Below are 27,671 nucleotides of genomic sequence, written 5' to 3'. Positions count from 1 at the left end.
GACCATGACATGGTGGTCTTTTGTCACTGTGTTTCTTTTTTTTTTTTTTTTTTTTTTTGTCACTGTGTTTCTATTTTTGTTTTTTATGGACAAAGCATACTTCCTACCACGTGTTTAAGATGGCGGGTAGGGCATCTTCCCAACCTGCCCGCTCCTGGGTAGGATTCTGGAAAACAGGCCAGAAAGCAGTCCATCAGGTCTCCTGTGGGATTACCACACAAGGAAGTGACCCAAATAGAAGCCTCTGCGTAGGTTTGATAACGTGTCTTAGAAGCAGGGAGGGGGGAAGGGCAGGGCTGGCGCCGTCAAGACACAGCCATCTAAAGTCTCAGAAATAACTGGTCGGTCCTCATCTGGTACAGGAACAATTCCCATCCACACTGGCCACAGGCAGCTCAGGCCGAGCAGCACGGCAGCAGCCGGTGACTTTGGAGTCAGGCTTGTCAGTGTATCATCCACCCCATGTCCACGTGAGGGTTTGGGCAGAAGGACAGGTCTTGTCTTACTTCTGTTGCCGCTTGTCTCGGGCCCTGTAGGTGAGGTTTATTAGGGCCATGACTGTTCCTCTTTTCAGCACTCAGTAGATATCTGATCATAAACCCTTAGTCTGGTTCCCAAACCACGAGAAATCCTCTCATAGATCGCCATGTGGCATATTTATACACATGGTTCCATTAGACATGACTTCTTAACACACCTGAGAAGAGACAGCCTGCAAATCGGGATTTACAGTCTGATGATGCCTGTGTGTGGAGAGACCCCGAAGCTGAAGAGGGCATGAGGAAAAGAGCCTCCCTCTATTCTGGGCGCGGAAGAAGGACCTTGTGATCCTGGTGCCTGTGACTGTCAACCCCATTGTCTGCCTGGGCTCTGGGAAAAGCCTTTTGTGTGTCCTGACCCAGTCCTTACCAGCAGGCAGAGACATAACTGCTGCAGCTCTCGTTTCCCAGGTGGGTCGCCGGCGCTTGGAGGAAGTGAGGAAGTTGCCTTGAGACCCCCGAGACAGGATGTGAATTGTGGCAGTGGGACGCCAGGGGCCCTGCTCTTAAGGCCAGCTTTGATGCTTCTGTGTCACGGCAACGAGAGCTCCAAGACACTTTTGAAATCAACTATGTCCAACTTAGAGAAGAACATAGTTGGCTGAGGAAGTGGCATCATGTCTTCCTCACACGATACCTGTACTGTGTCAGGGCTGTTGAGGGAGTCAGGCCAGAGCGAGGCATTCTGCGGTCTCTTCCAGGGTGGAAGGCGAAGAATGCTCAGGGTGGATGAATCTAGGGGCAGTAGCCAGGTGGCCGAGTTGTTGAAGGGTCTCCGGCTGAGGTAAAACACCAGCAGCCCAGGACAAGCCAAGAGGGAGAAGGGAGGGGGGCAGGAACCAGCCACGGCTGTGTGAGCGCCGGTGACCAACTTTGTTGACCTCTGCAGCTCCTGGGGTCTGTCCCTGACCCTAGGTCTTAAAAAACAACCGAGCCACAACCATCGTCCTGATTGACTTTTCAGTTTCTGAAATCACCCGTCTGCTCACCTGGTGAAAACGCTAATGACAGTAGTGCTAAGCGGCAGGGATATAAAGTGTATCTGTTAGCTCTTCTAGTGCTCTGCTGCGGCTTCTATGGCAAGGAGAGCTTGAGCAAGTTGCCCAAGGTCACGAAGGCGTCAGTGAAGGAGCCAGCATTGAACCCTTGCCATCAGGTTCTAAAGCATCCTCTTGTGACTGTGGGAGATGTTGCTGAAAAAATAGAAATAAAAGAGAAAGCGCCATCGGGGTCACTGGATAGTCACACCAAGACCTGAGCCTTTGAGAACCTGCCACCACGGGGGTAGGGGAGTGGCTTGGTAAATAAGCACTTGGGGAGGGGTGGCGCTGCGGGGGGCAGGCCGTGCCTGCGGCTCACTCGACCATCGTACCTGGAGTGTAGGAAGTTGGACTCTATTATAACCTGTTTCAGACAATCTCAGGAACTGGGAAATTCTTGCCCCCACAGCTTCTCCCAGTCGCTTTTGTCAAGGTTTGTCACACGTGTACCATCTCCCTGGTTTTTGTTTTGTTTTTAAAGATTTTATTTATTTACTTGACAGAGATCACAAGTAGGAAGAGAGACAGGCAGAGAGTGAGGTGGGGGAAGCACGCTCTGTGCTGAGCAGAGAGCCCGACGCGGGGCTTGATCCCAGGACCCTGGGATCATGACCTAAGCCGAAGACAGAGGCTTAACCCACTGAGGCCCCTGGTCTTCCTGGTTTTAAACGTGGCCCCGACAAGCGCTGAGTGGGCCCCAGATGCGCGGTGTGTGAAAATGACGTTCCCGGGGCTTTCAGGAAGCTGCCCTGTTACGAAGCCAAATAGCCTTCTTAAAAATCAGAAGTACTCTCATAAAACTCGTATTTCATGCAGCACAGGCTGTAGTTGCCACATGGGACAAAGTGTGAAACTCAGCTTTTATGGGAGATCTCCGAGATTTGTGTGAACTCTCAGCGACTCTCACGACACGATTCCCCATAGGCACAGCATCTTTTCCGTTGTGGTGCATTTTCATGTCATCAGCCGTGTCTGGGAAGAGAAGTTCCTCTGATGTGTGAGAACCCGTTCTGGCCACCCTTCTTTAATTCTTAGCGTGGTGATGGCAGCATTTTTCCCAGTATCCATCATCCTCTCCCTGCCTCCCTCCCTCTCTTGGAGCTTTTCCTCGGCGCAGAAGGTGCGCACACTGTCAGTATGGCATGCTTTGTTTGTGAGATGGGAAGACCCCACCGTGAGAGCTAGCTCTGGCTGGTCTTTGGTACTTACAAGCAGGGGTGACGGGCAGAGGGAGAGGGAGAAGCAGGCTCCCCACTGAGCAGGGCTCGGATCCGGGGACTCTGGAATCATGACTGGATCAAAAGACAGAGGCTTGACCAACTGAGCCACCCAGGTGCCCCAAGAGTTGATGTTTCTAAAAGCAGGGCATTCCCTCAGTGGAGGAGTCCACAGTGTGATCAGGAACCATCGGGTACCCACACACATTCTCACTGCACCCCTCCAGGCGGAGAGGCTGTCTTTTTCTTCCCTGAGTCTCCATTGTGATGAATGAATGAACAAAAGATAGTTCAGCAATGAAATCCTACGTCAACGTTTCTTCCCCCACTCCCCTCACTGACAGCATTAGAAATCAGTGTCTTCCTCCATTGTACTGGAAATGGAAGCTACAGTCAGACATTTTTATCTGTGGATTTTCAGCAGACCTCTGTTAACCGGGTGATTTCTTTTTAGGCTTTGTCTATCCCTGGTCATTTCTTTCAAGTCTAGATGATTTTAAATTACCAATTAAAATAATAATTACAGCGGGTGCTAGTAGACTACACAATTATATGCCAGAAATTAATCTGATCACCTTCTCCATGTTAAATGGGACAGTCTTCTCAGGAGCCCTTTGAGGGGCTAGTGTTACTACGGTTTTACTAATGATAAAAATGGAGGTAGAAAGAGGTGAAATCACTGTTCAGAGGCCAGGAGTGGCAGAGCCGGAATCCCGATGCAGGCAGCCTGCTCCCAAGCCCCTGAATGACCCGCCTTCCCGCACAGCCTCCAGACAGGTTCAGGTGTGTGTGTGCTGATCAGGTTTACCCGAAGGATGAAGCTTGTCTGTGCCACTCTCAGGTCATGATCATTCATGTTGTCATCGTGCTTCCTTTCATTTTATCATGTCCACGCTGGACTGTGATGTAATTAAGCACGATCATGAAGTGCAGGATACGTATATTACAGGCACATACCCGTGTGCATTTGTGTCATGCAGTAAATGTCCTTCCGGTGCTGGGCCTCTGCTGTGGATTACCCTCCCTCCCTACAGATTAGCGGAGGCCTGCTCAGGCCGGGAATGCACAGGGCTGAGGATGCTGCACGGAGCAGGGAGAAGTTCCCCAGTGGTGGTGACTTCCCAGTGAGCCCATCGGGGTGGTAGGGAAGACGGAGCTGCCAGTTGCCCTTGGACACACTGAGATCTCCCCTTTCTGAGCTCTGCTCCAGCTCCTTCCTGGATCTGGGCAGCTGCAATTCTCTGGGTCTGGCCCAAAACACCAGCTCCAGAAGCTTGCTCACCCCTCAAAGGCACAGCGCTTGCTGGCTTGGCTGTGAGACTTGAAACTCTGAGAACCTATTCTCTTTGGCAACTTGATGGCAGAGGCCAGGGTGACAGGCATGACCCTTCTAAATTCAGCCCAAGGCCTGAGAATGACTTGGGCCATTCTTTAGAACCAGATTCACCTGCTCTGATTGTCCTTGAGAATTTTCAAAAAGATGGTGGAGGGTGGTGGTCTTAAAGGACACCTGAATCAGTGGGGGACTGTCCTCATATTTTCTGTGCATTGCATACACTTTTGTTTCATATTTCACCTGTCACCCATTGTCTCCCATCTGTGTGTGCTCTCCCAATGGTCCTGAGGTCAGTGTGCCAACAGCCCACCTTCTCGGGGAGAGAGTGAGTTCCTGCGACATAAGACCTTGTTTATGTTCACCACAAATGACTTTTCTCTCTTTTAGCCTGTTCTACATCCTATTATAAATGTTGGTTAAAATCGGTGATTTTCTCATCTGGATGAAATAGTTCTTTCAGTTAGAAGTCCTATAAACTGAGATACTAATAGTCAAATATGGCCATAAGCTTTTTAGCTGTAATTCATAGTGAGGAATATTTTACGTGGAGACACACACCTGAAACAGAAGTTTTATGAGCACATGTTTACACTGCCGCTTTGTCTTCTATTCTGTCCTTACTTAACTGCCCTACCAAACTGATGTTACAACCCGCGAAGGGTCACAGTCGGCAGTTCGAAAACCCTAGGACTCAGCATTGGAAGTGGGTCTTGAGAGTCGCCTACTTTGACGGTAAATGTCCGTGAATCCTGATCAGCCACTAGAAGACTAAGAGAAAAGACGTCATTTTGTACCCCCAGCCCGAAAGGCGAAAGAGTGGAACTCCTGACTGGGGGCGAGCGACCAGAAGAGATGGATGTTGCTGAAATCTGTGCTGTACTAAAGAGACGTCATTGACACACACGGTTACCCTTGTTTCGGGTGTATAAGACATCATCTTTTATTACTCATTTTCCCTGAAAAATAGCCTAGAGCCGGGGACAAGAAAGGAGGTAGTATTTTTTTTGTTTTGTTCTGGAAGCAGTTTCTTTCTCCTCCGACCAGATGGAGAGCTGGGAGACTGGGTGCCCGGAGAGATAGGCCCGTGGGAGCTCTGAGTTGGCAGGAGGACCCTTTCCAGGTGGCGTGGGGGGGATGTGGGAATGATGAGATCAGAGCTAGGAACAAGTAGGTCACAAAAAAGTACAAAACGCTTCTCCAAAGCCTCCAAGTGAATAAAAGCAAAGGATTAAGAGCCATAACAATGAAGGGTTAGTGAGAAAGGGGCCAGTTTTCCTATGTGTTTGTTTCTTTTCATCTTTTTCTGAGACTGTGCCTATTCAAATACAGACTTGCTCTTGTCTCATGGAATGGCTTTAAAATCTTAATTTCCAATTTTTAGAAGATGCTGATTGCTACAGCCTTGATCTCGACCTCAAATAAGGCACAGCCCATGGGGTTAGAGCGACATCCTCCCCTCCCCCCCATGGAGGATGAAGGGGGCGGGTGTCACCACCTGCTCTCTGCATCCCTCAGCCCTCGCCCCGGCGGCAGTCACACCACAGTGGCCAGGTGGCAGGCAGGGCTGTGCCCTCCTGGTGGAGTCTACGCTCTGTTTACAGCGCTGGCAGGTTTTTGGCGGGGAGGGGGGCAGCCTAAGCATTTCTCCAGGGTTCCCCTCTTTGTCAGTGTACTGGTGGGAAGTGCAGCTGCCTGTAACCCTTTCGACTTTGTCAAAAAACACAGAGTGGGACGCCTGGCTGGCTCAGTCAGTGGAGCGTGCAACTCTCAATCTTAGGGTCGTAAGTTCAAGCCCCATGTTGGGTGTAGCGATTACTTAAAAATAAAATCTTTAAAAAAATAGTAACACAGATGCAGGTGACAGGCAATTAGATCTGTGCACCTCATTTGTCATTAAGCGGCAGACCCTACATCTCCAATCCCTAAATACTTTGTATCTTCACTTTGCCCCCACGCCCCTCTTCTCCCCAGCGAACATCACCAGCTGGTTGGGCAACATGGCTGGGATGTCAGGAAGCCTGATGTCATTGCCCTTGCCTTTCGTTTGTTTGTTCAGCAAATATATATTGAGTGCCTCCTGTGTGGAAGGCACCTTTAAGGACTCCAGGAACTCAGTGATGTGGGGCTTACTTCCTAGTGAGGAAGAAAGCTAACAAAGACAAGAACAAGATCATTTAGAAAGCTAGACGTGCTCAGTGTGGAGGACATTGTGCCTGCCAAACTAGTTGGATAATTAGGGCTGGCTTCTCGGAGGTGGTGATGTTTGAGCTGAGTCTGGGACAAATTCAAGTGAGCAGTGCAGTATACTGTTGGGGAACACGGCCTCTGGATCCAGGCGGCAGGGTGGGACTGTTGCTCTACCATAGAAAAGCTTTGCAACCTCAGAGCAGGCACTGTGCCTCTCCTAGACTCTGTTTTAGGTAATATGAAGATAATCCTAGTAGCATTCTCAGCGTTGTTGTGAGGTTTACATGAATAAATGGGTCATGGGGAGCCCAAGTTAGTGGCCACTGCCCTTTTGATGATGAGGGTGGTGAGGAGGACACTGAAGCTCCAGAAATGTGCTGACTAACTCCTAGGTCAACAAAAATGTCACAGTTCAATGAGTGGGCCAGTGTTGTTGTGACAATGCAAACATTGGACAGCGGTGAAACCTAGTGTCGTGATGAAATCCTCCTGGAAGGGGAAGTGCAGTGCAGGCTTGGAGGTGTGTAAAAGACCAAAAAAAAAAATTTTTTTTTTAAGATTTTACCTTTTTAAGTAATCGCAACAGACAATGTGTGACTCTAATCCACAACCCCAAGATCAAGTCGCATGCTCCATTTACTGAGCCAGCCAGGTGCCCCAAAGACCAAAATTCTTAACTTGCATAGTCAGTAGGGATCCAAAATGGAATATCAAAAAGGAGCGGTAGACTTGTGTTGTTCAGAAGCCATGAGGTGAATCCCAGGTTGAGAGATGTAAATATGGGGGGGATGGGCAGAGGGAAGATAAGACAGAGGACCTCTCTTTTTCATTGTCAGCCACAAAGAACTATCCATCCAACTTTTCACAGTGTGCAATCATAACTTTGATCAAAGAGAAGAAAATATAAATTAAAAACTAATAACAGAAGATACTATAAAGCCAGGAGACCACCTGAAAGGGCTTCCAGCAGCCAAGCTGTAGTCATTTAAGCATCAAAGAATAAGATGATGACTGCTGATTAACAGAATCTGTGAAATGAGTCCAAAATGGTACCGAACATGGAGAAGTTAGTGTAAAGTGTGCCCAAAAGTAGCTGTAATAGAAGAACGTGGAAATAACAGAATGTGCTTCTGCTTCTCACCTATGCCCAGGGCCCACTAGCATAGGTGAAACTGTGTTCTGTAAAGTGGCTGGCTGTGTACAAAATACAGGTGTTCTTTTTCTGCATCACCATCAGCAGATTGGCAGGGAGTTATGAGTAAGCCCCGAAGTTGCAGGAAAGGTAGGAACTGCAAGAAGATTGAGCCTGTCACAAATGGCAGGAAGGGAGGGCTGCACAATGCCACAAGGAGCCATGTGCCTCGGGACAGAAGCCCTTTCCCCAGGAGATGCCAGCTCCATTGGCCCTAGTCATTGTACTGAAGACATGATGTCATAAGAAAGACAGGGGCTTTTAAAAAAACCTGCCTGTTGAGCAAGTGAAGCTTGAGTGAAGATCCCAGGCATCCAGCCCGGGAAATGGAGGCTCGCTCTTGACCCTGACCGAGCACCAGTGGGTCAGTAACTCAGAAACCCTCCCTTCTGTTGGTCAGAATCAGCTTTTGTTTCTTGTGGTCTTGTCAGGTTCTGGTAACCCCAGGAAGGTCAAAGCTAAGGTTGAAAATGATGAAAAAACATATCCATAGGACTAACTTGTATTATAGATGAAAGGTAGGTTTTATAGTCATTGCGATCATTTGTCTGATTTGTCTGTTTTTAAGATATTTTAAGGCTTAAATACTTAAGTGGTAGAGTTGGCACAATTCTGTTGAAAATGGAATTGTTACCAGGTTTGTAATTAACACATAAATGTATGAAAGCTATATTTTTTAAAATTGTATTTTGGGGGAGCCTGGCCAACCCGTACGGTAGAGCGTGCAACTCTTGATCTTGGGGATCTTAAGTTCAGGCCTCATGTTGAGCACAGAGCTTACTTAAAAAAAATATTTTGATTTACTTAGTAGTATTTGAATAGTTAGAAATATGTGTTCAATAGACTTACAACTGTAAAATTTAACACTAAACAAAACACAAATATTTAAGTTTTCTTATGGAAACGTCCTTTAGATATTAAAGTTCTAAACAGGTATGCTATGGAATAAGGTCATGATCAGGCATTGGGTTTCTGCTTAGTATGGGAAGCCACTGGAGAGGTTTAAGCTGGCAAGTAATGTAATATATTCGCTTTTTTTCTAAGTCAAGAAAAGGTCATAGAGTACAAACTGTGTAATCTTGGGTCCCTTTCTACTACTAGAACCCATGAGTTCTATTCCCCATTAATTCATTCAACAAACACATGTTGTCGGCTCCTTAAGGGCAAGCAGAACCCTGGGTGCATTATCAAAGATAATGACCAAGCACCTCCAGATAAGCGAGAAGGGGTTGAGTCCTAGGAGGGAAAGGGAACGTCGGGCTTCGAGAGCCAGGACCATTTCCTCAGTTCAGGAGCACATGGGGGAGTGCGCCATTCCAGGAATGAGCTGAGGCCAGCAGCGAGGAGGTCCAGCATTTTCAAGGCTTGGCCCATGGTCCCCAGAGCCTTCAGCCTGCCTTTCAAGGAAATCGTAATGTCGCCAGTTCGTTTTGACTGTTGCTGCTGCAGCTCTGATAAACTGGGTCAGTACCAGTTAAAGCTAATTTATAATGATAAATCTATAAGGCAGAGAGGCATCTCTTGGCTAATGTATTTGCCAGAATTTGACACCCCAGGAGAGTTTTAATTTGCTGTCACTGCAGTTATCACTTTTGCATGAATATTAATGATCTGGATTATAGGAAAAACGTGGCATGTTGGGTTTCTGGAAAAGGTTGACTTAATTTTATCTATGTGTATGTCAGTGTTTTATGTTTACGAATACAAGGAATGAATGAGACTACTAGAGGGGCTGAACTGGAGAGCAGGCCACGTGCACAGAGTAACAGGGTGAGCAGAGGTCAGCTGAGCAGAGGTTGGAGGGAGGTAGACAGGATTTCAGGGGCCTCCTGGGGCGAGTGACAGCAAGGTTGGTAGAGGCACTCAGCAGGGCTCCTGGGCGGCGATGTGGGTCCAGGTGGAGGAATCTGCATGTGTGTGCAGAGGCTCCAGACCACCTTGTGATCGCACGTGATTCATGAGACCGGTTAGGGTTTTTACTTATTTGCTGACAACCAGTAAGCTTTTCCCGGCAATCCTGCAGAACGTAATTGTCTTCTCATGAAATCCTATCTGCCAGCTTGTGCTCATTTTCCAGACAGAGCTGCCAAGGTGGGCTCTGGGGGCTGCCGGTCTGAGCTGCTGTCCCGCCCAGCCCCGCCCCACATGGGGACGGTGCAGCGGGGCTCAGTGACAGTAGAAAACTCCGCCCATGGGGCAGCAATGGCGGCCAGTGTGTGTGTGGGACAGTGCATGGTGAAATTACGTTTCCTTAGAGAAACTCTGACATGGCCATGTGTTATTTAAAATTCATAATGTCTAAGACAGAGAAGAGCCTGATCAAATGCCCAGGAGAGCCGGGTCCCGCCACTCGGTGTCCGAGGCACAGCCCACGGCTCCCCGCAGGTCTGTGTGTCATGTGTCCGTTTTCCCTCCTTTCCAGGATTCACAGGGCTCCGTTCTGTGTGTCCCGTCTCAATCTCCCTCGTGCAGGGGATACTCGGTTTGAAAACAAGGAGACAGACTCGGGGACCGAATCCCCAAGTCCCAGTGTGGTCATCCTGTTTCTAGCCAGTGGCCTTCGGCACACGCCTCACTTCCCGAAGCCCCGCTCTGCCCTCTGTTAAAATGGAGAAACAGAGGTTGGTTGCGAGAAAAGCGCATCCCATCCTTGATGGTGGAGGCAGCTCCCCGCGCTTTCAGGTTCCGGAGGAGCATGTGTAAAACAAAACGTGCTTCTTCTTAGCTACAGTTTTCATTGAGAAATCCAAATAAGGGGCGCCTGGAAGACATAGTGGGTTACGCGTCTGCCTTCAGCTCAGGTCATGATCTCCAGGTCCTGAAATCGAGTCCCACGTGGGGCTCCTTGCTCACGGGGGAGCCTGCTTCTGCCTCTTCTTTTCTCACTGCTCATGCTCTCTCAAATTAATAATTAATTAAAATAAAATCTTTAAAAAGAAAAATCTAAGCAAACACAGGTTTAGGCCTATGGAATTTGGGGAGCAAATGACTTAAAAGGAGGCTAACCAAAAGCAGGCAGTGTTCTTGTGTCAACAATACCTTCCTAAAACCGTCTCTTTCTGCCCATTTGTGCACTGAAATGAACATGTCTCCTGGGGGCGCTCACGTTGGGACAGACCCTCCCGGCCATGGAGCGTTGCTGCTGGAGCAAAAGCTGTGACCGTCTTAAGATAGAGGCTGCTTGGGCTGAGTTCCATCTGCGGGCCCAGCGGGTCCAGGCTCCTCGCTGTCCAGACCCTGTAGAGATGCAGATCCGTCAGGGTGTATCTTCTAATAGAGAACCATGGGTTTGGCAGAGAAATCCCACCAGGCCAGCTGATGGTTTGGTTCAGAATGCAGGGGCCACATCTCCACAGCTTGTCCACTTCCTGGTGGCACTGCCCAGCCCACACGGGGCCACTGCTGGAAGCCATGCAACTGGCCCGTGGCTTTCATCTGTTTTTCTTAATTAGGGTCTCTTTCATTGTGAGGAAGCCTTCCTCTGGGCCCTTCACAACATGAGGTATTGGGAGGGACTGAAGGCACACAGCAGGTGTTTTTCTGTTCTGTGACTGAATACCGAGCCCCTTTCCATAGGACCCTTGCCAGGGTCTGGGGGTGCCTTGTAGAGGGGAGAGACGGAGAGTGGGGAGAAGGAAAGATAACACTTAAAAGAGGACACACTATAGCATGACCTTTTCTTGCTCTGAGTTCTGAGGCTGGGAGCCCTGAGAAGGGGGGTCCCCTGCACCGACCACTGGGGTTTGGTGGCCCTTCTCCTGTCGGAATTTGGATTCCACGACCCTGCGTTCCCCAGCAGAGCCTTGCAGGACACCCATCTGCTCTGGGCGCGGAGGGTTTGATTCCGCCTGACTCACACGCCCAGAACCCTCTCCTCCCCATTCCCGGCCCCAGTCGCAACGATAGGTAGCTGTTGGTTTGGCTTTTTTTTTCTTCTTCCTTTACCCCCTCTTTTACACCAAGGAAATAGAATGGGGCGCCTGGGTGGCTCGGTGGGTTAAAGCCTCTGCCTTCGGCTCAGGTCATGATCTCAGGGTCCTGGGATCCAGCCCAGCATTGGGCTCTCTGCTCAGCAGGGAGCCTGCTCCCCTCTCTCTGCCTGCCTCTGTGCCTACTTGTGATCTCTCTCTCTCTGACAAATAAAATCTTTAGATACACACACACACACACACACACACACCCCACCCCCCAAGGAGATATTTTGAATTTTCTGTTTAGAAAATTACGCTAAATGTTGCCATTGATGGATTCTGGGTGGTGGCGGCTCCAAACAAACTCATCCGTTCCCTTGTGCTCCCTCTGCTGCTGGCGTGGGCCCGGCTCCCTCTGCTGCAGGCTGTTCCTGTAACTGCAGCGGTAACCGGTTTGGGGCGAGACCTTCCTGGAATTCCAGGATGTTTGGAAGCAGGCGAAGTGTGGTTGTTGTCTGCAGATGTTTAACGCCGGACACCCCCAGCCCGTTTTCCAGATGTGAACACCAGGCAGGGGCCGGCCCCACGCACACGTGCGGCTCTGGAGCCCCATGCAGCCTGTCTCCACCTGCCGCAGGTCCCGGCCGCAGAGTGAAAGGCGGCAGCTGGGGAGGAGGCCGGGCTCTCCAGCTGCTCCTGGCTGTTTGGGGATGGGCAGACGTGCGGGGGACGGTTAAGACAAGCAGCAGAGCCCGTGCACACACTGTTCTGTTTGAAAACAGTGAATCCCCCCCTCAGCCGCGCCCCAGAACAAAGGAACAGCGGGTAAAATAAGGAAACTGCCCTTGTGACCTTTGACTCATTTATGTACCAAATGCTTCTTTAATGCTCACCATGTGCCAGGCACTGTCCTGGCATATAAAGCAATAAAGTATATTGCTTTAGAAGTAGGAATTCAGTTATGCTTCAGCACGAGCTTTAGAGCTGGTTGGTAGTGTTGGCCCATTTTACACGTGAGGAGCCTAAAGATCAGAGACGTGACATCCCTTGCCGGCGTCCCAGGGCTTGTCAGTAGCAGCACAGCCCCGCTTGTATTTCTTGTAGTGGAGCTTCCCGTGTCTTTCAGAATTATGTTAGTTTTTGTCTGGTTTCGCAAGAGGCCTTTCTTTAGAAAATATATGTAATCCATGTAATGTTATTACAAAAATGAAGTTACGCTGTCCTCCATTTTCTGAGCACTTACAGTGGGCAGGCCCTCTGTGTCCGATGTTCTCTAGACGTGAATTCTAATTCTTAAACTGCAAGGAAGAGATTTGTGCCCGTTTCAGAGACGAGAAAGCGGATGACGGGAGCCGGTCACCCAGCTGACATGCGCTAGACGTGAACCCAGGTCTACACACAGCTCTTTGTTACAGGACAGAATTAAGTATAAGCAGGTCATTTTTGAGCCCCCACCCAGGGGACAGTTACCCAGAGCAGCCAGAGGACCCTGTAGCACAGCAGTGCCTGGAGCAGGTGGCCCAGGTAGCCAGGGAAGTGCGTCCTGACTCGGATGGACTGTGTGGTCCCCCGACCTGCCCCACTAGGGGCTGGATGCCGTATGGTTTCCAGGCGACTGTGTCCACAGCATCAAGCCCTCGGGGTCTGGCTCCTTTTGATCTAGTGGATTTTTGAAGTTTTATCTTCTGCTGGGCTTCATTAAGCCCTCCCTTGGTCTGAGCACACCCCCCCCCCGGGTTGTAAATGTTGCATGGTTCCTGGTATTCAGGTTCACAAATTAGCCCAATTAGATGGGTAAATTAGTCATTCTAACTTTCTGAAGTCCGGCTGAAGGAGCTTTGTGAAATAGCATTTATAGTTTTCTAACAAGCAATTTAAAGGACACCAGCATGTGGCATTTGTTTAAGAGCAAAATGTCCTAAACAATGCCCTACTTAAAAACAGATCTCGAAATTTGCTCACAGACTCGGAAACATGGCCGAGGACACCCCTGCCTTGTCTCGTACAAACCTTTCCAAACTGGGTCTCTTCTTTCTGGGGGCCATAGCTGAACATGGCGGAGTTACGGAAACCCCCATTTAATTCCAAAACCTCCTTTTACCAAATTGGTTTTTTCTATACCACCCAAGAGTTTCTCAATGGGTTTCAAAACCCGTTTCAAGACCACCCCAAATTCCATGTGAGTGATAGTTGGTGAAGAACCAGCAACTCAAAGGAGGTCGAAAGGGACCCTTCGTATTGCTGCTGGCTTTGGCAGCCAGGAAGCAAGACAGGAGAGAAGCAGTACCCCCAAATAGCCAATTGAAAGTTCGTAAGCTCTTGAGCCTCTCCGGACTCGGTTTCCTCGTGTTCAGGGAAGTGACAGTCCTCCCCACCTCACAGGGCTGCTGGCCTGTTCCATGAGATGATGCATGGGATGTGCCCGAAACACAAGAGGCAGTCAACTTGAGGTCCCTTCTTTCCTTCCTAGGTCCTTTTAAGGGTTCGCTTCAGGGGCCAGCGTCCTTGTGCCTGGCTCAGTTGGCTCTTGAAACAATCTTATTAATGCCTATTAAAATGAAACCCAATAAAAATGCCAATATTTGGTGTTGAAATAATTGATGTAGCAGAGACAGACCACGAAGCACCCAGGCAGGCCCCTGGTGCCATTTAGCCTCACACCTGGGGGATGAATTTCACAACTGTAATTGCTACCATATAATTCTTATTAATGTTGTGCTATAATTCCTATTTATTCCACGGGGCTTGTAAATGCATTAAGACTTGTCAACATATTATTTTACACTGTTTATGATCTGTAGAATTATGTCCTTCAGGGTTGTATTGTGCAAGAGCTCAAAATAAATGGCTTTGGGCCTCATTAAAAAAAAGAGCAAAAAAGCGGCTGCTTGTTGAAGTGGTTCTCCATCCCCACCATCCTTAACAGAAGTGTGTGAAGTCAAAATTTTTAACTCCATTCTGAGCAGAGCTCTTAAGCTTGGGAATACAAGCAAATCCTCTCCTCCGATCTGAGCTGGGAGGGGGCAGCCTGCCCTCCCAGGGAATGCTGGGTAGAGCCAGGGAGACAGGTGTCCGTCCCTGGTGACAGACATGGTCGGAGTTACTTGGCCTTCCGCGAGCTGGAACCTGGTATTCTGACCGAGTTTGGCTCAGAGCCTCAGGATGTCTGTTCCCGCTGCCCCCGAGCTTGGGGTAAGCTCCTTTTAGTTCCAAAGTTTCTCATGGTCTTCTTTGCTTTAGCTATAAAGAAAAAGATTTGAGAGGAATTCCCACCGAAATGCAGATACCTGATAAGTGTAGAATGTAATCCTCTACCACAGACTTTTGCATTTACTAGGCCAATGAGCATGAAACTCTGGGGACAGACTCCTGTGCATCAGCGTGTCAGACACAGCGTGTGTGTCTGTGTTGGGGCAGGGGTGTCCGTCAGCCTTGGTTATCTGTGGTTTGGGTCCCAGAGGCTAAGCAGTCCCTCTGCGGTGACACACAGGCCTGCCCCAGCTTCCACACTCTTGCTCAGCGAATTGCCAGCCCTGCCTGAGCCCTAGAGAAACCCTTCATCTGGCCTCTGCCCCCAGGGTGGTCCCTTTGTGCCTGGGAGCAGCCCATCTGGTCACTGCCCATCTGGTCACTGCCATTCCTTCTGCCCTGGGGACTGCAGGGGGGGCACACTGGAGGGGACGAGGGGCCAGAGCCGCTGTTGACCGTCCGTGCTCTTCTCTGGCCCCACAGGCAGTGAGTACGATGAGGAGGAGGTGGATTACGAGGAGTCGGACAGCGATGAGTCCTGGACCACGGAGAGCGCCATTAGCTCTGAAGCCATCCTCAGCTCCATGTGTATGAACGGAGGCGAGGAGAAGCCTTTTGCCTGCCCAGTTCCCGGATGCAAAAAGAGATACAAGGTAAAAGCAGGACCGTCACCTGGCATTAACTGCATTCACTGTGCGGAAAGGGGCAGGCCTACCCTGGGGAGCGGCTCCTCACTTCTGACGCCTTCCTCTCCTGGGCCCTCCACGTGCCTGGTCTTCGCGGAGACACGGGCCTGGGGACAGGCAGGCCCCTGGTTTCTGGGGGTTTGGTGGGGCTTCCCCTTTTGCTGATCCAGGTGGGAGCTCTAGGTCAAAAGAAGGGTTTGGTGGCAAGATCGCGTCTTTGATGTTCTTCAGACTCACATCCTATCAGATATCAAAGTGTGTCGCCCATATATTTGCCAAACTTCCCCAGTGTTGGCTCTGCAGGGGGCTCACAGAGGATGACCTTGAAATCTTCAAAGGGGTAGACGTAGGGTTCTCAGCTTTCAGCAGAGACTCTTGCTCCCTTCCCCACAGCCCCACCACTGGCATGACCAGGAGAAAAGGGGGCTTTGTTATTTTTCTCACCAAACCGCCCACTTCAGCTCCCTGTCTGTAATAGTGGACCCAGAACCCGTGCCTTTGAGAGCCTGACTGGGTGTCAGGAGTGACCAGGGACAATAAATCTTCTGTTAAGAAAACTCAAAGGAACAAAACAATGAAGGAGACAACATTCAGCGGTCGGTCCAGAGGGCGACTTAAAGAGCAAATGTGCACGCTTTCTCCTGAGGTGTTAGCAACTCTTTAAACTCCAATTGGGAGACAAAAATCAGGAACTGATGTGGTACATTTGATGATATGCTAATTTACCCATAGTTCAGCAGACTGACTTTTTTTAAGGCTTGAAAGATGTGTTGTAATAGCAGAGGCGTTTCTCATAATGCATCAGAAACACACATATGTTTCTGAACACTAAACCAAACAAACCAGACAAAAAAACCTATTTCAGTATTTTTTGTACCAGCTGCTGATCTAAAAGTGGCCAGGGCTTTGCCTATGGAAACTAGGCGACCACGTGCTTATGGAATCTCATGGAAAGTCTGAATGTGCTTTGTTTAAAACCAAGACACCCTGGCGGAGGTGTGAGGATCCCCTTGGGGCCCGGGAGCTGCTGGGGCAGAACAGGACCCAGAGTGGCACGCGTCCGTTTTGTGTGTCAGGGATTTCTGTGTCAGGGACACGGAAGGCGGAGAGGAGGAAAGGCAACCAGGTGGTTTCTTTGGGAGCCGGAAAAGCGTAGGGATTGCCAGACGAGGTCGTTTTACTGGAAGGTAGACCATACATTGCAGAGTTCTCCTTTTCTTTTTTTGTAGAGAAAGCTAGACAAAGTAGAGAAAGCTAGACAAAGAGTTTTCTATCCTTGATTCCTGCCTGCTCACCAGATGCCACGTCTCTCCCTGCGGCTTCACGGAGCCATTCCTCGGAGCTGGGCTGTTTGCTGCCTTCTCTCAAGCGTCCAGACGCTGGTTTAAAGGAGGTCTGCACATCCACTATGTTAGAGGAGGGAGCAGATAATGACCCAGACTGAGGCTGACCCAAAACAAGGGGGTTGAGTGAAGGGGAGAAGCCACAACCTTGATTCTGGCTGAAGAAGAGGCACTCTCTCCTTCCTCACAGCCTTCCCCAACCACCCCCCACCCCGGTCACTTGTTTGCTTGTCATTAGTCTTTTGCTGTGGTTTTTCCTGGGTTTCCAGCAACTTCTCCTACAGTTGTCTACATCTGGGTTGATGGGGACTTGAGTGTTCTTTCTGCACTGAAGGCCAAAAGAAAACTGAGCGAGGCCTGGGCTGTGGAGGCTGCCTGCTTCAGCACCATCAACTGACAAATGACATGGGCACCAATTAGTGGTCCCAATTTCCATGAGGGAAGTGTGAGTTTCTTTTTCTGGGCCAGCATGCCTAGTCATGCATGATACAGGGGACAAGGACAAACGTGTAACCAATCCTCCTGAACTGTTGGCTTGAGAGGAGTGTGGTCATGTTCCCTAGTATGACCTTTCTGCTGGTAAGTTACTGGCCGCAGGGCAGTGGTGTTCTCTCGTGCTTACTACTGCATCTTACTGACTGCGGGATTTCTGCCAGGGTATTGGTTTGAGGAAGGGCTAATGAGCTGGTGCTATGGGTCAGGCAGAATCCAGAAGTGCCGCCGTGTTGTTTATGAGCCAGGGCTCACTTCAGACTTACCTCATTCCTTGCCCACCACTGGCTTCTTGGGCACAGACTCCAGATCAGCTCATCTCACCATTTCTTGGCATTTGCAAAAGCAAAAGATGAGGTATCTAATGTTCCAGACTTCCTAATGAGTAGGGCAGGAGAGAGGGGCCCAGTAGGACAGCTAGTCTCCATGCGGTTTCCCCTTATTAGTCCCTCTGCCTAGGATGCCCCCTTCCCCTCCTCCATCAGTACCTCTCGTTTGAACTCCCCTCATTTCTCACAGCACAGCTCAGATGCCATCTCCTCTGGGGAGCCCTCACCAGTCTCCCAGACTGATTTCCCCACTCATAGACTGAAGTTCTAACCTCTGACCTTTCCACATGCTCTGTTCCTATCACTGGAGAACATTTACTACCTTATCACCCCAAGGGTCCGTACAGCTCATACACCGCTCTCAGCACCAGGCACAGGTCTTGGACAGTAGATACTCTCAAGATAAAGGAAGAGGCAAAATGCGTGGGGAAGAGGACAGTGTGGGCCCCCCCGCAACTGACCACTAGAACCCCAAAGCAATAGCATGATTGATTCTGCTGGATGTGTCCTGGACACATTCTAGGCTGAGCAGCGATCCCATCCACCTTGGTGCCACAGGCACCTTTCTTCAGACAAGAGAGGACTTCCCTAGTTTGTGATTGGGAATGGCTTTGAAAGATGGGTTGAAGTGCTTTGACCTTTTTTTCCTTTGATAGTTTTTTAATATTAGAGTTGTTAGAATTAAAGGCATTTTGCTACTTTTAAGAACTAGAAAACAGAACATGCTGTCCCCTGGGAAGTTTCTCCGAAAGGGTCCCTGCGCTACATGGGGAAGGCTGACGGTTTTTGCACCATGAAGGAAACTTGGCCTCTGATGTCTAGATACACAACCAGGCAGGTGTGTTGCTGAAGGTTTTCCAAGAAGGGCACTTAATGCATTGTCCCCTCTCAGTGGATCTAAACCTCCTTGCCTTTCCGAAGGGTCCCATCAGAAGCCCTGGCTTAACTGACATCCTTTCTGGATTGCAACTTGGCAATAAATAATCCAGAACTTTTAAAAAACGCTCCGTTAATTGTCCCAAAAAATGTATCCCATGTATATGACCAGGGATGCAAAAGCTCATGTTCATCACATTCCTTATAGTCAGCACAAATTTGTGAAATACTGTACTTCTAACAATAGGGAAATGGAATAAAATCCTGCCATCAAAAAATCCTTCTTTCAAAAAACATAAGTAATGATGAATCCAGTGTCATCTCTCTCATGGGGAAAATACTGAAAAGGAGACCTCAGATATTAGTGATTATATCCGTTCTTTATGTCCCTTTGTATTTTCTAAGTTTTGGCACTTGCCTACACTGGACACACATGCTTTGATAGAGAGGGTCAAAAGATGTGATTCCCACCTGACTCTTCCGGGTGTTGTCTGTGCAGCCACGCTGAGTCCAGTCAGGAGCAAGTCGCATCTCAGCTCTTGGGCTCCCTGGTGTCCCCACAGAGCTAGGAGTGGCTTTACTTTCTACCCTAACATCACCACCCCATCCGCCCCGCCTTCTGGTTTTGTTTGGTCTTTTTTTCCCCCCATTTTTCTTCATCACACGCCAGTTATAACATGAAGGCCTGCAGGAAATTGAAAGTTGTGGTTTTTATATCAAGGGAGTGTCATATATTGTACTTACTCAGGTCTGAATACTGACAGCAAAGACCAAATAGAATCAGAACACCATGGCCCAGGTGCATGTCCAGACTGTTTCATGACTGGATCTGGAGTGGCATTTTGAGAAGCACCTCTAAACAGTTTGTTGTCCCTTGACTGGTTCAGTTTTCTCATCAGGGCAGGTAGGTCCTGATGGTAGAACCCAGCGTGGAAAGGAATGAATGCCATCCTTGCCTGGCCCCCCTCAACATAAATGTAAGGCCCAGTCTGCCCATGGGTGCTTACTTACTAACACAGCCATGCTGGGGCATGATTTGAGCAAGTAGAAAACGGACGAAAATTCTAGGTAAGATATTCTCATAGCTGTCTGGAAGCAAAACATAAGCTGTGTTTCTATATCAAGGGTTTACAGATGTCCTGAATTCCACTGCCCTGTTTTTTCTTCAAAAAGACAATTTTTTTGGCCATCCTGAGGATATGTTAATGTAACTGTTTGTAACATTCTTCCAAGTAGAAAAATCCAGAGAGGAAGCAAAGTTCTAGGCACAGAACTGTGCTTCTTTATACATATATAAGGAATATATATTAGGTATATATTTTATGTATTCTATGCAACATTTGAAGAAGCCAGTACTTTCGTTTTCAGAGTAATACAGCTTGCAACCCAGTCTGCACAGCCCACAAATATGACTGCTTAAAATGGGAGTTCATGCAAAGCCTACTATGTACACACCTGCCATGCAGGAGAAGTGCGACTGTAATCCACCAAGGTTGTCCCCCCCGTCTAACACATTTTGATCTCATCTAATAGGTGATGTTTTGTCTTCTCCACAGAATGTGAATGGCATAAAGTACCACGCTAAGAATGGTCACAGAACGCAGATTCGTGTCCGCAAACCATTCAAATGTCGTTGTGGTAAGAGTTACAAGACAGCTCAGGGCCTGCGGCACCACACAATCAATTTCCATCCCCCGGTGTCGGCTGAGATTATCAGGAAAATGCAGCAATAACATGCTGGTCATAACTGTGCCAAGAAACCCTCACCAGCAGTTGCTGATTTTGAAAACAGCCACCTTTTTTCAGGGGAAGCATTCAGCAACCCTTTAAAGAATTAAATGCATGCTTTAAAATTTTTTCTGTAATTTTGGAATGATGTATCTTTGTAGAGTTAATGATTTTGTACATTTTGCACATGTAATCATCATACTCATTTTCATTACTTTGATATAAGGTGCTAAACAAAAAAAGCTCTAGGTTCTTCAGCACATTTCCCCCAAAACAATAAAATTGAGGGCATGTTGCATATTATTTAGTTGTATTGCAGTGATATCAACTGGGGGGAGGGGGTGGGGAGGGGCTGGCACTGAGATTTTTTTTTTCCCCAAGATTGTAATGTGATTGAAGTTTTTCAACACATCAACTCACTATGTTCAAAACCAAAATAATACCTTCATTATCAAACTGGTTACCATGCCTTACATAATGGAGTTAGTATTTGTGAGTAGAGACTTTAGGTAATGGAAATATAAATAAGAATGTTTAACATAATATGCTAAAAATATTTTCATATTTAAATAACATACATAAAAGGTGTGCTTTCTGTGTTTTATATTATCTGCAAATCCTTCTGCCCCTTAAAAAGCTGAAAATCTTGCCATCTGACTTAGCAATCATTTTAGTGTTATAAATGGCATTTTTGTACAGAATAATCTATTCAGTTCACTCATTAATTTAACACACATTCATTGAGTGCCTGCTGGGTGCAAGGGATTCAGTTTATGCCTATTGATATTTCTGGACCAAGATACCAGTTTAGTGAATACTTTTCCCTAAAATCTGTTAGGAAACACCTTGAAATACTGAAGTGCAAATTTTGTGTGTGTGAAATTTAGTTCTATCTTCATCTTTAGGTGAAGTTTTAAAGCACTTTGTAGTTCTCTATTGCCAACAGAGTTAACTGTTTTATGTGTTGCCAATTCTTGCAACCACTGCCCTAACAAACTGTGGGTTGCAAATAAAATTCCAAGCACGTTTCAAAGAACTTTTTTGTTAAGACCCCTTATTGCCTCCTTTTCATGGTCATTGTGTTTTTAGACTTTTTTTTAAAGGCACATTTTCCATCACATTGTAGAGGTCTGTATTCCCACTGGAAATGTCTGTTTAGCTTTATAAAAACATTTTGCTGAAATATGAAATTGAGCCTTATTGACAATTAAGTGCTTCTTGCAGCAGGTGGTCAAAGAGTGACTAATATGACCCATTAGAGTGACCTACGTCTGGACCATTCCTGAAGTTTTTCTCACCAACAATACCATCATGCCTTGAGTGTTCTTTTCTCCCAAGTGCTATTCCTTAAACATGCAAGAGTTTACCAATTGCCTCATTATGCAATAAAAATTGCTCTGAGATGGCTAACTGCCCACAAAACTGGTGAAAAGCAAGCTTGAATTGCTTCTTTCTTCCCATGTTGTCATTTGATGAAAGTCTTACAGCTGGGAAGCAAGTGTCCCTCCCTCATTTTTCAGACAGTTCGAAAGATGACCGTTCTGCTGGCCAGATGGGGTTAGCTTCTATATTCTTAAGTTGTGAATCCCTCATAATGAGGGATTTTAAAGTATTTATAAAGACACTGCCCTCTAAAACTTTCCTCAGATCTCTGAGAGTGGTCTTGGTCCTGAATATACAGTGTTATCTTACATGTTCAAAAGGGTGATCCAGACATGAGAAGCAACTAGTTGGTGCATAAGAAGGCCCTACTTGGATATTTCATACCTACCTACAATTGACCAAAATTTTTTTAGGCCAGCAATTATTATTTAGCTTCGCTCCTTCTAGTGCAAGAAATTTAGGCTGGATCAGTAGTTCAACAGCTAAACAGTCATAAAATAGTCACTGTGCATGTTAAATTTCTTTCAACTATAAAACAAATTCAATTTCTATTTACTTATTCATTGTGACAGTATTACTAAACAGGTAAGGATGGGAATATTTTGTTATACCGTGTATAGTGAATGTATTGTACTGTGTCTGTGAAAACTGTGCTTTAAATTATATTTTCATATGTTTTGTTGGGGACAGAGCACATTAAGTTTGAAAGCAACAGAGGTTTGTTTTAGAACTGAAGGCAACTTAATCAAAATTGCTGTCAAAAAAAAGCTGCTTATAAATGTAAATGAAATCACATTTAAAATAAACTGCCTCTGACCCAAAATAAACATGGCTCTTTATTTTCATTAATGTTCATTACCACTCTAATACTGGAAGGATCGTTTTAAGGTTGGCATGCTCCATAATGAACTACACAAAAATGCTACCATTGACCATATTTTACCTGCATCTCCCAGGAACAGACATAGAGTCTTCAAAGGAGCCTTGCAGTCAGCCATGTCTTGTTTTGCCCTACACTCCAAATTATTTTTAAGGAGTCCAGCAATACAAATTCTGCTTTCAGAAACAAACACAGGCAAGATGATGTGTATGCAGTTCACACATAGCACACTGAAATGCCACCACACTGAATATTAGGTTAACATCCAGCTTATTTGCTTAAGACAAAGCTTCAATATTTGGGTGACTTTTACAAAAGCAGCAAAATCAAAGTCAGTAAATTCTTAACATTCATATTTTAAGAGAAATACCATTCAGAAATTTGTTTAAAGGCCTAGACTAAGGGGAAAAAAGTTCAGACTTAATGAAAAGCTATCGCAAAGAAATCTGACAACCAAATTACACATCTCCAAAAAAATGTGTCCTCTTTAATGTTAATGAGAATACTATACAGAGATATAACACATTGATTTGCGTTTATACATCACATTTTTAATCAAGAAAATGTGAAAAAGATATGGATACATTTTCTGTGATTTTATGCCACAAACACCACCGTTTAGTAGATCATTTAGTATGAAACAACTGCACTAACCTATCTTGTTCCATTTTCCCATTAGGCAGAAATACAACTTCAAGATGGCTTAAAAATAATTATTCAGGTCATTCTAAAATGTTTTAGTCATAAAATTAGCAAAATATGCCTTCTATTCCTACAGCAACATTTTAAATATAAAAAGGTTATGTACTATACTGCAAGCATATGAGCTTATTCTACATGCATTTCCATTTCTAAAGAAAGTGAAAAAACCATCCTTTCATGGGGTAGATTATGGAAGTTTCTGTATTCAAAGAATTTGCAAGACTAATGATAAATTACTTTTATTACATAATATTTAGTAGTCATGCTCAATCGAGGTCAACAGAAACGTCTAAATATGCTAAATGACACACTACATATATATCTTTTCAGCATGTAACATTAAAATAATCCATCTCCTTTATTCATATAGTTTTGCAAATGGGAATAAATAAAGATACAAACACAGAAAAACTTTTTTCTTAAGCTGGTAAAATTAACAGGGGTTACAATTTTATTTACTGATAAGCTAAAGACAGACCCTGACCCTAGTAACAAACAGAAAACTCAAAAGTAGCACTTGTTCAAAAAAGAATGGCAGAGAGAGGGTGTGCATAAATGATACCTTGTGGTCTCCAGAGTGGTCTATTTGAGGTGATTTTTTTTTTTTTTTTATTGTCAAACTGTATTACTAACTCGGAATAAAAAGTAACTAGTCAAAATTTAAAACATTCTGATCAAAATGGGTCTGCACATGCCTTTCAAAGCCCTGCTGGTCATAGTCAGGAGGGAACTGCTCGCTGCACATGGGGCACACCTTCCAGTGACTTTCAACGTGTTCTTCAAATTTGCTCTGATCATAGTTGGGAGGGAACATTAATTCACAGAGGGGACACTTCTTGTGAACATCAAAGCTTCAAGAAATAGGAAAATGAAAGAATTACATTATTTCTAATAAGTAAAATTTCTAATAGTATCCTCAAGATATGACGTTATATTTTTCTAGTTAATTCACCCTAAATGACTTGGCTTGAAAGTCTTCAGTTACTTCAGAAACCTCTTTTTGCTTCTTAAATACTTGCTTCTGACAACTGTGTAAACCACTGATAAATGATAAAGCCTCTAAATTGAGTTTTACAATTAAAGTAACAAAAACATTTTCATTAAAATCCCTCAAAATGCAAGCATATTACATTAAAATAAAGGTTATTAACAAGAATTCCTCAATTTCTAATTAACAGAAAATACCTTTTGTAAAAACTATAAAGATAAACGGAACATATTATTTCCCAACAGTGTATTCATTTGAGCTTAACAACTGTAAGTATTTATTAGTACTAGTTCTCAAAGTACTACATCCATCAGCATCATCTAGAACAGGTGTTAAAACATATTATTGCTGGGATGCCTGGGTGGCTGGGAGGTTAGGTGTCTGCCTTTGGCTCAGGCTGTCATCTCAGGGTCCTGAGATAGAGTCCCCAAGGTCGAGCTCCCTGCTCAGCCGGGAGTCTGCTTCTCCCTCTCCCTCTCCCTCAGTCCCTCCCCGCTGCTCATGCTCTCTCTTAAAAGAAAAAGGCGGGGGGTGGGGGGAGGACATATTGTTGGGACCCACACCAAGAGTTTCAGGTTCAGGAGGTCTGGGGTACAGCCTGATCATATGCATTTCTAATAAGTTTCCAGGGACCATACTTTGAGAACCACTCATCTAACATAATCCGAATTCTACACCAGAAAGAAAAAAATTACCTGGAATCAAAGCAAAAACCTGTTCCATGCCCACGTAAATGCTGACTTGGAGGATCAGGAGCACTGGGCACATTCTCCTCTTCCTAGGCAAAGAATAATTTTGCAACTTTTGAAAAACGTGAAACAATATAAATTCCTTAATTCAAGATTAGTATAAAGGAATTAAGAATTACCCTTTCTAAAATTTTACAAAAGTAATCAGATTTTCACATAAAGGTATAAAAGTCAATTTTTACAGAGCATTTCACAATGGACTGAGTCTTTTTGAAATAAAAAGCAGTACTTAGTGGAACAGAGACTACACCACACCTCTATGTGTGAATAAAGTATGGATCTATAGACTTTTTGAACCTCTATATAGGTAACCTTTTGACCTTATCATTCCATACACTAGGTGCCCACTTTCATAAAAATCTTAAGACTGCATTATTTTTCCTATTATTCTCATTCAATAAATTTTGCAAGACAGTATTCCTCTTTTGACAACATACTGCATGACATACAGAAATTACAAAAGAAAACTAGTAAAATATGAGTTTGCATGTATATGTTCTTGGGCACACAGGCTTATCAAGCTGGAAAACCATGTTTAAACAAAGCAATGTACCAAACTATAGGGTTCAAAACCCTGTTGTGAAAGAATGAAATTCAGTATTAAATATCTGACTAACAGACTGTCCAGTAAGTGTCCTAAAAACCTATATAAATCTGAAAGAAAACACTGGTTTGGATTTCCTTGCCCACACAACCCTGTGGTCACTTTTTTTTTAAAGTAGGCTCCACATCCGATGTGGACCCCAACATGGGACTTGACTCATGACCTAGAGATCAAGACCTGAGCTGAGATCAAAAGCCGGACACCTAACCAACTGAGCCAACCAGACACCCGCCCCACTGTGGTCACTTTTTAGAGAGATCTGTATGCTCTCTCTCAATAGCCAAATAGAGACTCACTTCACATCAAAAGCAGTCACATCTCCCAAAAGACCATCTGCTTTATTCCTGAGAGCTCTGTTAGCTGCTCTCATGTTATGAACCAACAGTCTGTAAAGAGATCAGTAGGCATACAGGGACTGATGGAAGTCCCTATACGGCCGGGTAGTTATGCTTATTCCAGAGCTGCTATTAATGTGCTAAGGACTAGTCAAGTCTGTCACATAAGAGGTACTAAGAAAATGTATGTGGTGTGCAATTCAAATGAACCAAAAGACAAACTGATTTATCTTGCTGGGGGGCAGAAGGTAGGGGAGGTTACCTGGCTATTTTGATGATTATCCCTTCCTGGAAGGTCCAAGAAAGGGTAGGGCCTCTTTATTATTTTGTGTTTATCACATAAGAAAATATTTTTGCTTATATAGGATTCCCTCCTAAATAACCCACTATGTACATATTTTTTCAGTGTGGTAACATTATAATAATTCCTGTTTCCTTCACTTAGTTTTGCAAAATTGGAAATAGAGTTTTTTAAAAAAAACTTGCTAATCTTCAGTAAAATTAAAAGAGGTTACAACTGTTTTTATTGATAAACTAAAGACTGACCCTGACCCTAATTAACACCAAACTCAAAATAGCTCTTGGTCAGTAGAGTGTGATAGAGGGGTGCCTGGATAGCTCAGTCATTAAGCATCTCCCTTTGGCTCAGGTCATGATCTCAGGGTACTGGGGATCAAGCCCGTGTGAGGCTCTCTCCCTGTTTCTCTCTCCCTCTACCACTCCCCTTGTGTTCTCTCTCTAGATATCTGCCAAATAAAATCTTTTAAAAATTATTTACTTGAGAGAGAGAGAGAGAATGACAGAGAGGGAGCATGAGAGGGGAGAGGTCAGGAGAAGCAGACCCCCTGCTGAGGAGGAAGCCCGATGCCAGGACTCAATCCCAGGACTCCAGGATCATGACCTGAACCAAAGGTAGTTGCTTAACTAACTGAGCTACCCAGGTGCCCCTAAATAAATAAAATCTTAAGAAGTGTGGTAGAGGGTACATGGAAGTGATACCTTGTGGTCTCCCATTGTGGCCTACTGGAGGTGATTTTTTTCTTTAACTGCTAAACTGTACTACTAACACAATAAAAACCAGTCAAAATACAAAACATTCTGATCACAAAGAGTCTGTATGTCAAGAGGAAACTACTCACTGCACAGAAACAAGATAGGTAACTAGCCTAATAAGGGACTGAAAAACTGGGGAATAGAAGACTTCATACTTAAAGAATCAAGTCTACAGTAACTAAAATTAAAAGCAGTTTTAAGTCTGTAGGTACAAAGAGGTAAGACGATATAGTTGAATCAGCTAAACCTATTATGTTGACAATAAATTGTTGATTCTGTGCCACAGTATTCTAGCTGCCAGATTGGGCCTTCCAACAGCAATACTTGAAACAATGAATTTGCTTAAAGAACTACATATAATATAATGATAATGAATACAATTTCCTTATTTATCTCTGAGAAAGAACAAATTTTAGAATTCCGAAATACTATCGAAATGAATAATGGAAGAGAAAAGAAAGGTCTTGGGGCTCCTGGGTGGCTCAGTGGTTGAAGCCTCTGCCTTCAGCTCAGGTCATGATCTCAGGGTCCTGGGATCGAGCCCCACACCGGGTTCTCTGCTCAGCAGGGAGCCTGCTTCCTCCTCTCTCTCTCTGCCTGCCTTTCTGCCTGCTTGTGATCTGTCAAATAGATAAATCTTTAAAAAAAAAAAAAAAAAACACCTCCACTTTCCAGGGACGAAAAATATAGCCTACCCCAATTTACTGCTTCCATGAATCAGCTAACAACAGAGTTTGCTGCTAAACTGCTAGACTTAAACCCACTTAGAACCTATCTAACATATTAACCATCAGGGGGAAAGGAGGAAGAAACTCATTTTTTTTTTGCCTTTATACTTTCTAAACCATATAC

The 27,671-nt window shown here is 45.6% G+C and overlaps 2 protein-coding genes across 5 annotated transcripts in view; one reads left to right on the top strand and one right to left on the bottom strand.

The window, feature by feature from the left end:
* Nucleotides 1–22,335, top strand: part of JAZF1 (JAZF zinc finger 1) — a 156,455-nt gene extending 134,120 nt beyond the window's left edge. The window contains exons 4-5 of the mRNA XM_082749999.1: nt 15,155–15,324; nt 19,954–22,335. Of these exons, the coding sequence (XP_082606125.1) occupies nt 15,155–15,324; nt 19,954–20,130 (347 nt within the window). The 3' untranslated portion in view covers nt 20,131–22,335. The remainder of the gene's footprint in view (nt 1–15,154; nt 15,325–19,953) is intronic.
* Nucleotides 22,336–22,855: 520 nt separating this feature from the next.
* The window catches only part of TAX1BP1 (Tax1 binding protein 1), a 79,602-nt gene continuing 74,786 nt past the window's right edge, over nt 22,856–27,671 (bottom strand). For all 4 annotated transcript variants that reach the window (XM_082749995.1, XM_082749997.1, XM_082749996.1 and 1 more), the window contains exons 17-18: nt 24,774–24,856; nt 22,856–23,941 (exon numbers count right to left, since the gene is read on the bottom strand). In XM_082749995.1, coding sequence (XP_082606121.1) covers nt 23,740–23,941; nt 24,774–24,856 — 285 coding nt within the window. In that variant the 3' untranslated portion in view covers nt 22,856–23,739. The remainder of the gene's footprint in view (nt 23,942–24,773; nt 24,857–27,671) is intronic.

This window comes from Mustela nivalis, assembly GCF_964662115.1.
Source record: "Mustela nivalis genome assembly, contig: HAP1_SCAFFOLD_462, whole genome shotgun sequence".
Taxonomy (NCBI): domain Eukaryota; kingdom Metazoa; phylum Chordata; class Mammalia; order Carnivora; family Mustelidae; genus Mustela; species Mustela nivalis.
Note: the sequence above shows the minus strand (reverse complement) of the source record. Positions and strands in the feature narration are given on the sequence as shown.